At 44.6% G+C, this 15,382-nt stretch overlaps 1 protein-coding gene across 1 annotated transcript in view; it reads right to left on the bottom strand.

Annotated features, from left to right (window-relative positions):
• Positions 1-5,416: 5,416 nt before the first annotated feature.
• prepl (prolyl endopeptidase like) overlaps positions 5,417-15,382 on the bottom strand; it is a 58,267-nt gene continuing 48,301 nt past the window's right edge. The window contains 3 exon segments of the mRNA XM_038813417.1: positions 5,417-5,752; positions 7,318-7,400; positions 10,671-10,791. Coding sequence (XP_038669345.1) covers positions 5,678-5,752; positions 7,318-7,400; positions 10,671-10,791 — 279 coding nt within the window. The 3' untranslated portion in view covers positions 5,417-5,677.

Genomic DNA, 15,382 nt, shown 5'->3' with positions numbered 1-15,382 from the left:
GGAATCTTTCAAGGGGAAGAAGGTTTGCATGCATGTGAAGAGTTAAATTCTCTGAAATTGATGTCAGTTCAGGATCCCAACATCATCAGGAGTTCTTTTAGGTTTCTGCAGGGTGGGATTGAAGGCAAGTGTGGAATCCAATTGGATCTCTTGACTAAGTAATAACTGCAGTTAAAAAGCCAATAATGGCCTGCTTTAGCCTTCAATACTTGATTTCCTGGCCAGGGCACTATTTCCCCAACCATAGCAGGAAGAAACTGAACAGTCCAAGCCATGGCCAAATGAGAGGCTGCTTTTCAAATCACTTTTTCTATCAGAGTGCTGTCTCCGCTTCCCAGTGATTGTCAACGTCTTGGAAGGCGCTTCACCCATTTAGCACTTGATTCACCTTCGGCTGCACATCCCTGCTGCCAGCCTTCACCACGGCATGGGAGCACCTTGCACGTCTGATGAAGGAAGGAGCAGAAGTAATACTGCCGCCAGCAGCACCAACAACAGCAGAAGCAGGAGCAAAATCAGCAACAGGACCAGCTACCTTCTCGTCAGGCTCATACCCCTCCATTGGGCAGAAGGGATGTACTGTTATGTATACTGAGATCTCGGTCCAAGATGATGAGACCCGAAACACTTGGTTTACTGTTACAGAATGGAATTGCTTTAACTACGGCTACCTCAGGGTCGATGTGAAGAGGCTGGAAGGGGTTTAGGGATGTATGTATGCTGGGATTTCCCCTCAATACTCAGGAACTAATTTTCATAAGCAGTCCTGTGAATAGAAGGAGAAGGCAGGTGAATGACGCATTTTCTTCACTAAGATGCAAGTTCTGAAGTCAGTATTCAAGGAAAGTTTGATCTAGAACTTCAGGGCCAACAGTGGTAATGAAGATGATGGCTGAATCTTTTTGCCTGTTATACGTGCAGGCAGGCCTGGAAGCAGGTGTGAAATGCATTTGTGGCAGTGGTCAGCCCTAGAACACAATTTCACACTGGCTGGTCAATTGTGGGCCATCCAATGTGAAGCATGCTCTGTGAAAGACTAACTACTGCTGGGGAGCGTGGGAAGGGGGTGGCAGCGAACAAAGAGAGACTGCAGGCTGATGTTTCCATTGTGTTCTCTTGGGGACAGTCTCTGCAGAGCTGACCTCTATAACAAGGTCAAGTTTGACTTCCGGTGGTGGCCATGGAGTGGTTACTCCTGCTCTAGACCTTTTTACCTGATTTACGTGGATTTGATCGACAAAACAGGAGACTGGTGAAGTAGAGGAGAAGGATTCCCCACCAGTGTATGGATTCGTGGACCAGAAGTGGTCTGAAAAGGGGAGAATGTTGGTTGAAAAAGGGAGTGGAGTTTGCGCCACAGGAGAATATGGCAGAGGGTCAGGGACCGAAACTGCTGGCCCAGTGGTCAACGGAGCAGCTGGTGGTCTTTCTACAGGAGGAATTTGCTCAGCAAAGAATGGAATACGTGGATTCAATTTAAGATGGGGATTAATCATGTGGAGCAGAGATTGGAAGCCCAGGGCCAAGTGATCCAGAAGGTGCAGGAGGCTGTGGCTGGGCACGATGACCAGCTAGCTGCGATGGCAGTGGAGATGGGGCTGATGAAGCACCAGCAGAAGAGGCTGCAAGAAAAAGTGGAGGAGTTGGAGAACAGGTCGCGCAGGCAGAATCTGAGGATCATTGGCCTGCCGGACGGCAGCGAGGGATCAGACACAGGTGCATGTGTGGGCGTATGTTCGAGAAGGTGCGGTTGCTCGACTCTTGGAGGTGGACAGGGCGCTTATGAGGAAGCCGCCGAAGGCCATGGTGCTACGAATGAACTTTTCTGGGCAAGGAACAGATCTTGAGGTAGGCCAGGCAGCCAAAAAGCTGTTCATGGGAAGGCAAGAGCTGCGTATCTACCAGGACTTAGGTGTGGAACTGGCCAAAAGAAGGGCGAGTTTTCACAAGGTGAAATTGGCCCTCTTTACGAAGGGGTGAAGTTTGGCATGCTGTACCCAACGCGTTTGTGGGTCATTTATGAGGGCCAGGAACTTTACTTTGGATCGCCAGATGAGGTGATGAACTTTAAGGACAGGGGACTGGCAGGTGATGGAAGACATTAAACTTGGGGTTGAGTAGTCGTGTTCTTGATATGCTGCTAAATCTCTTTTTTCTTTGGGTTTTATATGTATTGTTTTGCATTAAGTTTTGGGCTGTTGCTCAGTTTCGTATGCGGGGTAACTTTGTTCTTAATGGGGGATGGAATTTTCTTCTTTGTGTTTGTTGGGGATTGTGATGTTTGCAGATGTATGTTCAGGCGGGGGGAGGGAGATCAGTGGGGGGTAGGATGCTTGGCGCCATGGGCGGGGCTACCAGTGGGGGGCGATCAGGTGATTAATTTGTTGAGAGGGATTGGGATTGTTGTTTTATTATGGGGGAGGGGGTTATTGATCTGCTGACAGAGGGACTGGCTCCTGGAGACAGATTGGGGGTCAATGACGGTGGGTGCTCGAGGGCTGGCCTGAGGAGGGTTATGGTTGATCAGCAGGGAGGGGGTTGGCTTGGGGGGGGGGGGGGGGGGGGGGGGAGGCGGGATTCCCTCAGAGAAGGCTGATCACATGGAACGTGAGGGGGTTGAATGGGCCGGTCAAGCGGGCTCACGTGTTCACGCATCTGAAGAGCTTAAAGACGGATGTGGCAATGCTACAGGAGACATTCCTTGGGGTGGTAGATCAGACTGGGCTGAGGAAGGGGTGGGTTAGGCAGGTATTTCATTCGGGGCTAGACTCTAAAACGAGGGGAGAAAAGCGAATGTGATCAATAAACGGGTGTCATTTGGGGTGGAGGGAATGAGGCAATTCTTGGAGGATCTGGAGTTTCCAAAGGTGGAGGAAGGGTTGGTGGAGAGGCTGGGAGCCTTGATCGGGATTGTTGAAGTAGCAGAGGGATCGGAGGCTTTGCAGTTGGGCAAGACCCTGGGGCCTGGTTGCTATACTAGGCGCCGGTGGTGAGTGTGCGGATGAATCAAGTGAGCACTGACTATTTCAGACTGAGCCTGGGGAGGAGGCAGGGATGTCCACTCTCCCCACTGTTGTTTGCCTTGGCTATTGAGCCATTGGCGATGGTGCTGAGAGCTTCAAAGGGCTGGAAGGGGCGTGGAGCACAGGGTCTCGTTGTATGTAGATGACTACTCCTGTATATCTCTGACTCACTAGGGGGAATAGGAGAGATTATGTGGATCTTAGGGGAATTTGGATGGTTCTTGGGGTATAAATTGAACATGGGTAAGAGTGAGGTATTTGTGATCTAGGTGAAGGGGCAGGAGAGGAAGCTGTTTAAAGTGGTGGGAGGGAGTTTTCGATACTTGGGAATTCAGGTGGCACGGGGATGGGAGCTGTTACATAAATTAAATCTGGCCCGGTTAGTTGAGCAAATGAAGGAGGACTTTCGGAGGTGGGACATGCTCCTGCTGTTACTGGCGGAGCGGGTACAGACCGTAAAGGTGACGGTTCTCCTGAGATTTTTGTTTGTTTGCCAGTGTCTCCCTATTTTTATACCAAAGGCCGTTTTTAAGTGGGTTAAGGTGGTCATCTCTGGGTTTATGTGGGCGGGCAAAACCCGGTGGATAAGGAAGGTGCTGTTGGAACGGAGCCGAGGAGGGGGGAGAAAATGGTTGGCCCTACCGAACTTCAGGAATTATTACTGGGTGGCAAATATCACCATGATCAGCAAGTGGTAGTGGGGGAAAGGTCGGTGTTGGAGCGGGTGGAGGCAGAGTTTTGTAGGGGCATAAGCTTACATGCACTGGTAATGGCACCTTTGCCGTTCTTGCCGGCCCGGTACTCCACAAACCTGATGGTGGTGGCGACTCTGAGGGTATGGGGGCAGTGGCGAAAGCACATGGGAGGGAGCACCGGTGTGGGCTCCAATTTGTGGCAATCAGCAGTTTGTGCCAGGGAGGTTGGACGGGGGGGGGGTTTCGGAGGTGGCAAAGAACGGGGATCGAGAGGCTGGGGGATCTGTTTATCGATGGGACCTTTCCATGTTTGGAAGATTTGGAGGAGGAGTTTGAATTGCTGGGTGGGAATGGGTTCCGCTATCTGCAGGTGATGGACTCAGTACAAAGGCAGATTTTGACCTTTCCGCTTCTACCGCCACAGGGGATACAGGATAAGGTAGTTTCAAAAACAGGAGTGGGGAGGGAAGGTCTTGGAGATTATAAAGAGCTCATGGAGTGGGAGGGAACCCAGATAGGGGAGGTAAAGCGCAGGTGGGAAGATGAGCTGGGAAAGGAGCTGGAGGCAGGTTTGTGGAAGGATGCTCCGAGTAGAGTCAACATGTCCTCATCATGTGCCAGGCTCCGCCTGATACAATTCAAGGTGGTTCACCAGGCACACATGACTGTGGCCCGGGTGAGCAGGCTTTTTGAAGAGGTGGAGGATAGGTGTGCAGGAGGGCCCGCAAATCTTGTTCACATGTTTTAGGCATGTCTGAAGCTTAGGGCATTCTGGCAGGGATTTGCCGATGTCATGTCCATGGTGCTAAAAATGAGGTTGGCGCCGAGTTCAGAGGTGGCGATATTTCGAGTGTCGGAAGACCAGGGAGTCTAGGGGGCGAGAGGGGCTGACGTTTTGGCTGTTGCCTCCTTGGTAGCCCAGAGACAGATCCTATTATTGTGGAGGGGCTCAGAGCCCCCAATATCGGTGGTGCGGTTTAGTGACATGGCCGGGTTTCTCAGGCTCGAGAAAATTAAGTTCGCCCTGAGAGGATAAATGTTCGGGTTTGTCTGGATGTGGCAGCCGTTTATCGACTTCTTTGGGGAAAACTAAACTTTTCGCAGATACAATGGGGGGGTGGGGGGGGGGGGGGGGGGGGGGTGGGGGGGGGGGGGTGTTAGGGAATGAGCGGGGTAGGGGAAAGTTAGTTTAGTTTAGGCAGCATCAGCGAGAGGAGATGGAGGGACTTGGGAATTGTGTGTATAAGCCATGTTGGTTGGGTATGGTTGTTGGTTGGGGGGTGTTACGTGCTGAATTATGTTTACATTTGTATTTGTACCTTTTGTTGTTGTAAAATCATAAATGCCTTAATAAAATGTTTTGAGGAACTTCATAAAAGAGAAGCAATACAAAATCCCTGAGTAAGTACTCGCTCTCTTGCCTTGCTGCCTTGGCACTGGAGGTTGGATGTGTAATAAAACGCCGACATATTTAAACTCACATGTTGTATTGATAAAGAAAATGTCAAGGACAGCAGAGGAGGCACAAGAGTTCCTGCAATAAAGGGTGTGCAGCTGAGGTATCATTATGCAACAAATTCTGATGAAAGAATAAAAAATTTTGAAACTTGGACAGCGACACAAAATCATCACGGGGTTAAATATAAAATCATCTCTTGAGTTCTCTCATTAAATTACTTATTTTACAATACACAAAGAAACAAATGATCAAAATGGTTTATTGGCGTTTAAAACATTGCTCCGATGTTATATCTTGCCCAATAAACAAACAATGCTGCTGGTTTGAAATAATTTAACTACACCACTGAACATCCATCGTTGGCTACCAGAAATAAATACTGATTCAAAGTTCATCAATACAAAAGAATGAATCCTACAAATACATAATTTATGTCCAATGATTCGAAAGAATAGTTTTTCAATGAAATCACTTCATAGTTCGTGAGTGATAGAGAAAACCTACAACAGTTCTTCGTGGGCGCTTTGGACACTGAGTTCCAGCTGTTTGTATAAAAATGCATAATGTCTGGCAACCTATAAAATAAAAAGTAGTGTAGTCAATTGCCAGAAAATGATTATTTGTTGCTTAAATGTGATACTTTGATTACAACAAATAAAAACTACAACAAGTGTATTTTAAAACCATGTTTATCCTCCTCAAGACGTCCGTGTGTGTGTGAATGTCGGGGAGGGGGGGGGGAATGATAGGACAAATATTTTTAAGTCTGCCTATCTATTTCAAAAATTACACATTTAAAGTTATTCTAATGTGGGCAATGAGTGACATTTTGGTTTGTTCACTGCTGAGTTGAGTCTAATAAAACCACTCCACACTGAAAAGCCATAATTCTGTGATACAGAACCATCAGAAAACAGGAATTTTCCAGATTTGATCCCTGGTATGTGCTAATTTAGCTGATTACAACGGACTGCAGTTTGTTAATCTGTTCTACATATTGATTATCATTCATTATGAAAACGTTTTGCACAAATTTCTTGTGCAGCTATCCTTAATTTAATGCTATGCCTTCTTACTCTTGAATAACTGTATCCCTAAGCACATTCCCCAAACTCAATCATAATCTTAAATAAAGAAATGTCACATTTTTGCTTTTATATTCAATGCCCCATTTATGAAACCTAAAATTACAATTTTTCTTACTTTGCCATTTTTTAAAAAACCCTGTAATCATTTGAGGATTTATATACAGCAACTATATTTGCTGTTCCTTCACTATTCAGTTTTTTAAAATAGAATTTACGGTGCAGGCGGCCATTCGGCCTATCTGATCTGCACCGGCTCTTGGAAAGAGCACCCTACTCAGGCCCAAACCTCTGCCCTATCCCAGTAATCCAACCTAACCGTTTAGGACACTAAGGGGCAATTTAGCATGGCCAATCCACCTAATCTGCACATCTTTGGATGGTGGGAGGAACCGGAGGAAACCCACGCATGTACGGAGAGAAAGTGCAAACTCTACGTCACCCGAGGCCGGAATTGAACCCGGGACCCTGGAGCGGTGAGGCTGCAGTGCTAACCACTGTGCCACCATGCTGCCCAGACTATCTGGACTAGTATTTTTCTCTCTAACATTTCACAGGTAACTATCATTGGAAGTACGTTGGAATTGTCTGAAGTTTCCGACTCTTAAGTCAAGAATTTTGTTGAGGCGTCAGGGGTCTTTGCCTGCTGGCTGGACAGCAGGGTTCAGTGTTCAGGAGCGTCCACCAAACAACAAGCCAAGAAGTCAGTGTTGAGGCCTGCTGTGGGCCTTCCTCTGTTATCAAGATCCCAGGGGCAGAGGTCTTGCCTCCTGAGCTGGCAGCTCTTGTGCTCTGAGTGCCGCTGTGGAGGCCATGGCTGGTGCTTGGAGGACAGGCACTGGAATCCCAGGATCATGGAGAGATCATGGTTCTGAGCTCGGGGGACTTTGAACAACCCTTCAATTGCTCCACATCAAGCAAGATCATTGTTAGAAAACAGAATCAGTATGCTAATGCATTATTACATTACAACATGTTCTGATACGAAGTTAAAATAAATCTTACAAATCGGAAGGACTGCGCACTCTATTGAGGAGAGAAAAACAAAGATTTACTTCGTATATTGATTCTTCCCAATCTGATGGACCAAAGTGATCACCTCCAGGTTGGATATCCAAAATGATGTCTGGTAATTCATCTTTGATTAAAGGCGACATGCAAACCAAAAGAAAAATGCAGAAAAATTGAAAAGGTACTTTATGAAGTATATTATCTCATTCAATTATTAAACAAAATTATTCCAATTTAATCATACCAACATAGAAGAGTTTTGTTTAATTATAGCATTCTGTTTGTGCTTTAAAACTTATGGATAATTTTATTCTATTTGGATTCATTTGATAGACCACGGAGCTTTCATTCTTGTTATATATTATATAATATGTAATATATAATATATGCAGGCAAGAAGGAAACTGACCAGGTCAGTATCTTATCTGACCAGGTCAGTATCTTATCTGACCAGGTCAGATAGGCATCCAGGATCAGGAATTGATCAGTATTAATCATCTGTATTAGTCAAATGCTACCACTCAAAATATATAGAGGAATTGTTTTAAGCAATTTTAAAAAATTATGTTTGGCGATACTGAAATGAGTTATGAGCAGAAATTTGAGGGGGGGGGAACACGTCTCAAAACCATTGTAATGTGCGTCTTGGCCACCGATTGCGCCCAAACCGGAAATTCTACCTCCAAGGGAACAAGAAACATTTGTAAAGTAAGAGTCATAAAGAGTGTCAGATGTACATATGAGAGGAAACAGTTAAGGGGAGGCTTGCACAAAGGAAGAGGGAAGAGTGAGTAAAGTATTTATTGACATAGTCTTCGAGGTAGAAAAAGTAAAAGAATTAGGTGAATTGGAAATTCTGAATTCTCCCTCTGTGTACCCGAACAGGCGCGGAGTATGGCGACCAGGGGCTTTTCACAGTAACTTCATTGCGGTGTTAATGTAAGCCTACTTGCAACAATAAAGATTATTATTATCAAAAGAACAAATAGCACAGAACCAAAAAAGGATTAAATAATTGCCTCTAGCCGAAAGGGGAGGACAAAGCTACCAGAGAACAATAAATATTTGAAAACAGTAAGAAGTCTTACAACACCAGGTTAAAGTCCAACATGTTTGTTTCGAATACTAGCTTTCGGAGCACTGCTCCTTCCTCAGGTGAATGAAACAGTAAGTAAAAATGATCAGAATAAAAATTCTTATAAAACAGCCGATTTACCCAGATCAGATTTTAATTCTGAGCTTTTCGAAGTACATGTTGCAGTATAGTTAAACACCCAATTCTATATGCAGTATTTGTGTTAGCAGTGGCATTTTCCCACAGTGCCTTTATAATGCTACTTCCTCTTCACAACACATGTAGTCAAAGGGGCCACTATTATCATAACTATTCACAAATACAAATCTATTATCCCCCCATCACATTACAGGCTTTTCTACATTTAATGCTACAGAAGACACTGCAGTAGAGTAATGCCTGCGTGGTAGGTCCTTGAGCTAGAAAGTTTTCAATCTTTTTGAGCTTGCGTTTTATACTAATTGATAAGCAATCCAAATTATTCAGCTAATTACCAGCAAAGCCAAAATATGATACAACGATACTCGGCCATCGTTTGTATCACCGTTGATATTGTGATAAAAAAATTAATAAATGATCCATAAAAAATTCAGAACACCAAAATTTGGAGTCTTAATTCATGTAGATGGCCGTGCCAAATTATGTTACCAGGCGTGGGATAATGACAATCTGATTACCAGGTCACAAGTAGAAAAGAGGAGCTTGCATTTTTGGGGAGGAGAAGAGTTTAGTAAACTCACACTATTCTGCAAGGTGCACAAGTTGCCCATGTTATCAGTGAATGCATTGAAACACTGGCATACATCTGGGAAAATATATTGCAGTGTTTGTCCCTGCAGTTAGTCACATCTTTTCAAATTCTTATTGAAACAGCAATGGAAATTTTGTTTTTTAAGCTTGGAGTACATTGCAGTTACCAGTAAATCAATGATAATAATCTTTACTAGTGAGTGGATGTATATCATAGATGTGATGTATAGTTATTAACAAATGCCACAAAATAAAGAATGCAGATGCAAGCTAAATAAACCAGTACTACAGGTTAATAAGTAACAGCAAGGTACAAAGGCTTCCTTAAATTCCTCCAACACATTAAAAGCACTTGCATGCGTGCAAACATGTGAACTGTAAAGCTAATATTTGGCATCGGTGAACAATACACTGAATTTTGCTGGATGGGTTATGACCCTGACGTTGGTTTCAATTCCGGGATGGGAAACCAAATATGGCCATAGTGGGATATCAGATGTGATGTTCCTGGTGCCTGCCAATTAAGATGCTTCTGGGAGCCTTGTCCAATTAGGGCTGGCAGCCAGATTCCAGCGTCCGGTGTATTCAGCATTGCTAGTGGATAATACCGGCAGCCTCCTTCTTGTGGGTGTCATGGAGGCAATTGCCATTGTAGCAGGTACAGTATATGTGACAGTATCAGCGAGACAGTCTCCATGAAACGGCTACATTGGCATTTATTTTCTATTTGGGAGGACCTCAGTATTGTAATGTACTGTCATCAAATTAATAAAATGTCTCAAATGTATCGCATCTCAGACCTCCCACTGTTGGGATCCTGACATTCTGGGAGACCTGCATACCTTTGAGAAAATTTCAATTCAATGCCAGAATAGGGACTGACTAATCCAATTAAGTGCCCAAAGATGTCCTGAAAGATGAGCTGTTAGGTAATTTGGCCACTTTGAATTCTCCCTCCATGTACCCGAACAGGCACCAAATGGGGTGACTAGGAGATTTTCACAGTAACTTAATTATGACAATAAAGATTATTATTATTATGTTGCCGCTGGGGCCCACCTCTGGGGAAAGTGTACTGATATGGGAACCTGCCAGGGTGCTGGCCCAACTTCATCTAATTGAAATCCCCATGCCCCAATTCCTCCAACCCATCCCCAAAGCCGTGTCTTTTATGCTACAAAAGATAATCTGACACCAAGTGTTAACTACCATTTCAAGAATAGGTAAAGATGGCACCAATTACCATTAATGGAAACTTCTAGGATAGTAAAAGGCTTTATTCACAACTGGAGACGATAATCTATTCTCCATGTTTGGGTGACAGTCCACAACCAACTATATACCAGTGACTATACCATGTGCTGATTCCCCTCAGAAATTCGGGTAACTGAGAAGTACCCCCTAAAAGTGTAAACCGTAGTATAGATTTGGTGCTGTGTGACTAAACATACCTAGACTTAAATAAATATACGACCTTAAAACCTGCAATTTGTTTTAAATTCCTGAGACAGCTCATTGCTTGGAGTAATAGAACTGGCACTGTGATGTATATGTAACGGTGGCCAATCTCACCCATTGTATTACACGCATTAACAGCCACAGCATTTCTCAGTTTCCGTGTATATCTTAGTAAACCTGACAATGGCACACGCTTGTCATCCTGATAGGCTGTGATGAATACAGAAGGGTATTTCTGAAAAACAAATGGTCAAGTGTGTTGAAATCTTAATTCTTGCTAAGATTACATCCTCATTGAAAGTAGTTCTTGGACTCTTTTATTTCAATTTAAAAAGATCAATGCGGAAAACATAGTCTACAATACCACTATGATGGCAGTTATTGTAAGATCCAAAAATGTATGAACTGATGGTCCATAAGCTTTATTATGCAGCCTTCACTTGTATCAAGAGGAGGAAATGTTTGGAAGAGCTAGTAGCCGAACAGTGTGTGGGAGCTGCATTCACACAGTACATCTACAATAGAAGTATTCTGACTGATGATTCACTGGTAATTGTGCTTCCTTCCAGTGACAGACTCACTTACTACTGATGTCATATTTTTGAAATGTTAATGTTGGAAAATGAAATATTTTCACATTACAGACACCTAGAGGCATATTTTAACTTTCATTGGCAGATGAAATATTACTGGGTAAGTGATTGCAGCCCAATATACACCCCCATCCTGTGATTTTTAGTGCCAGTTTGTGCTGTGGGTCCATGGCAACTAGGAACCATCCATTTCACATTGGATCCAAAAGTGAAAGAGAGATAGACAGGTTAAGAGGATGAAGCAGATACCATGAAAGGAAAGATATTTTCTTGCATTGCACTTTCATCCAATTAGTGGGGACTAGATAAAAGCATATGGTGCAACCGTGGGGCAATGTAACATACATTCCCTCCGTTTTCAGATATTTAATTTTATAAAATAATAGATGGAGAAAAAATCTACTGAAGTTAATAGTTATTTGCAACTGTTTTAGAGTGACCATTGCTTTAAGGACTGTTTATCCTGTAAAGTTGAACAAAGAGCAGTACAGCACAGGAATAGGCCCTTCGGTCTTCCAAGCTTGCTCCGATCACGTGTCCTATCCAGACCAACCGCCTGTATCCTACTACACCCAGTCTGTTCATGCATCTATCTAGATAAGTCTTAAAAGTCGCTAACGTATCTGCCTCAACCACCTCACTTGGCAGTGCATTCCAGGCCACCACCACCCTTGTGTAAAAAAACCTCCCCGCACATCTCCACTGAACCTTTCCCCCCTCACCTTGAACTTATGCCCCCTTGTAATTATCATTTTCGCCTGGGAAAAAGCCTCCAACTGTTCACCTGAACCATACCCCTCATAATTTTATAAACTTCTATCAGGTCGCCCCTCAACCTCTGTCTGTCTAGGGAGAACAATCCCAGTTTATTCAATCTCTCCTCACAGCTAAAACTCTCCATACCAGGCAACATCCTGGTGATCCTTTTCTGTACTCTCTCCAAAGCCTCCATGTCGTTCTGGTAGTGTGGTGACCAGAATTCGACACAGTATTCCAAATGTGGCCTAAGCAATGTTCTATATAACTGTAACATAATTTGCAAACTTTTATACTCAATGCCCTGTCCGATGAAGGCAAGCATACCATATGCTTTCTTTCCCACCATTTCCACCTGTGCTGCCACTTTTAAGGATCTGTGGACCTGCACACCCAGATCTCTGTGTGTTTATCCTCCTGATGGTTCTGACATTTATTTTATAGCTCCCACCTGAATTGGATCTACCAAAATGCATCACCTCGCATTTATCCAAGTTAAATTCCATCTGCCATTTATCCGCCCAATTTTGCAGCCTGTCTATATCCTGTTGTATTCTCTGACAATCTTCATCACTATCCGCAACTGCTGCAATCTTAATATAATCCGCAAACCTGCTAATCATCCAGCTAGTTCACCCCTGACCCAGTGTGATCTAATCTTTTGCACCAGCTTGCCATGCAAATGCTTTACTAAAGTACATGTAGACAACATCCATAGCGCTTCCCTCGTCAATTATTTTGTCACCGCCTCAAAAAACTCAATTAAATTAGCGAGACATGACCTCAATCGTACAAAACCATGCTGTCTGTCGCTAATAAGACCATTCACTTCCAAATGTGCATAGATCCTATCTCTGATAATCTTTTCCAACAATTTCACTATCACGGACGTCAAGCTCACTGGCCTATAATTACCCGGGTTATCCTTGCTACCCTGCTTAGGTCTCAGTTAGAATACATGTTATTTATTAATAATGACTTAATTATTTACTTATGTAATCATGTATTTATGTAAATTTACATCTTTACCTAAAAATGGGCAAAAAATGTTGTGTGCTTGTTAGTGCTGTCGTGCAGCCAAATAGTGTTGCAAGATGTCAGCGTCATTGCTAATCTGAAGTTGGTCATATCAAGGCTAACTAACTGTAAAAGGCAAACTTTAACTGTAAAAGGCAAACTTTAACCATAACATCTCTGTTTACCTTACTGCAGTTACCAAACTTCTGAGTGGGTTGGACTGGGCTCCGTAAGTGATCTTAACAAAGCACGTGGAGGAAGCCAGGGAGGATCTTAAGAGGTGGGATGCACTGCACTTAATTTGGCCCGGGGGGGGGGGGTCCAAGTGGTGAAAATGAATATTCTGCCAAGGTTCTTGTTTATCTTTCAGGCTCTCCCGATCTTTATATCAAAGGTCTTTTTTTGGAAAGTGGACGCGATCATTTCGGACTTAGTATGGGCGGGGAAGATGCCGAGGGTGGGGAGGACCCTGCTACAGAGGCAGAGGCAGCAGGGGGTGTTGGCATTGCCAAACTTGCTTTATTATTATTGGGCGGTGAATGTAGACAATGTGCGGCGGTGGTGGGAAGGAGAAGGGGTAGAGTGGATTAGGATGGAGGAGGAATCTTGTAAGGGCTCTAGTTTGAGGGCTATGGTGACGGCAGCATTGCCAGTGGCTCCAAGTAGGTATTCAGGGAGCCCAGTGGTGCAGTCCACAGTGACGATATGGAATCAGTTGAGGAGGCAATTTAGGGTGGAAAGGATGTCGGTGTTAACGCTGCTGTGCGAGAATCATGGGTTTGAGTCGAGGGGGATGGATAGTGTATACAGGAGGTGGAAGGCTGGTCAAGGTGAGGGATCTGTATTTGGAGGAAGGGTTTGGCAGCCTGGTGGAGCTAAGGGAGAGGGTAGAGCTGCTGAGGGGGAGGGAGTTCAGGTATCTGCAGGTTTGGGAATTTGAGAGAAAGGTCTGGAGGGGGTTCCCTAGTTGCCGGGATATACCCTGCTGGAGCGACTGCTTCTTCCGGATGTGGAAGGGGAAGGAAGAATTGGGGATATATACAAGTGGCTAGGAGAGCAGTGAAGCAAGCGGGTGGTGAAGATCAAGGATAAATGTGAAGGGGAGATGGGAGAGGAGATCAATTGGGGAGTATGGAGTGAGGCACTGTGTAGGGTAAACAGGACCTCTCTTGTTGAAAGGATGAGCCTAATACAGTTTAAGGGTGCATATGAATCCAGGGGGTGGCAGATGAATGTGAGAGGTGTGGGCGGAGGTCAGCGAATCACGCGCACATAGATCATAGAACAGTACAGCACAGAACAGGCCCTTCATCCCTCGATGTTGTGCCGAGCAACGATCACCCTACTCAAACCCATGTATCCACCCTATACCCGTAACCCAAGCAACCCTCCCTTAACCTTACTTTTTAGGACACTAATGACAATTTATCATGGCCAATCCACCTAACCCGCACATCTTTGGACTGTGGGAGGAAACCGGAGCACCCGGAGGAAAACCCACGCACACACGGGGAGGACGTGCAGACTCCGCAACAGACAGTGACCCAGCCGGGAACTGAACCTGGGACCCTGGAGCTGTGAAGCATTTACGCTAACCACCATGGCTACCCGTGCTGCCTTGTTTTGGGGTTGCGAAAAATTGGGAAGATTCTGGGCGGGAGTGTTCGCGATCTTAGCCAGGATACTGGGAAGGAGGTGGACCCGGACCCTTTGGTGGCGATATTGGGATTTCAGAGAAGCCGGAGCTCATGGAAGGAGGAAGGCCGATGCATGGCCTTCACCTCTCTGGTTACACTACGGCGAATTTTACTGGTGTGGCAGTCTGCATCACCACCGGAGTGTAGGGCTTGGCTGGGTGACCTGTACGGTTGGAGAAGATAAAGTATGAGTTATGGGGCTCTGCATGGGGGTTTGAGAAAGCTGGGGGAATGTTTGTGACCGTGTTTGAGGAGCTGTTTGTCGTGGGGTGGGGTGAAAAAGGGAATAAATCTGTACAAACTGTATAGTTGATTGCTGTGAAGTATGCTTCCCGGGGTGTTTATTTGCTGTAACCTGTTTTGATACATGTTTGTAACAACAATACATTATGAGTGGGTGCCCAGTTCCAAACACATTCACCTTTCTTATTATTACTTTCGATTTTGTCTTTATTTTTCTGTCCCCCCACAACTGTACCGTGGAAGACACCATCAAGGCCATTATATTGTCTACCACAAGAAACATAGTTCTCATGAAAGTTCACAGATCTGAAACAGTAACTCTGGTGTTTCTCTCCCTTCAGATTCTGCCAGATCTGCTGAGTAGTTCCAACATTTTCTGCTTTTATTATATGAGGAAGTGCTTGATTGGTTAATGTTGATATCCACTCCCACTACTGGTATCTGCTGCCTATTCCAGTTCATTTGCCTTTGAAGTTGCGGGAAGAAAAAAAAGAGTAGCACAAGCCAAGAATAGGATTTG

The sequence above is a fragment of the Scyliorhinus canicula genome, chromosome 1 (assembly GCF_902713615.1).
Source record: "Scyliorhinus canicula chromosome 1, sScyCan1.1, whole genome shotgun sequence".
Lineage (NCBI taxonomy): Eukaryota > Metazoa > Chordata > Chondrichthyes > Carcharhiniformes > Scyliorhinidae > Scyliorhinus > Scyliorhinus canicula.
The sequence above is the reverse complement of the archived record's forward strand: the minus strand, read 5'-3'. Positions and strand labels throughout refer to the sequence as shown.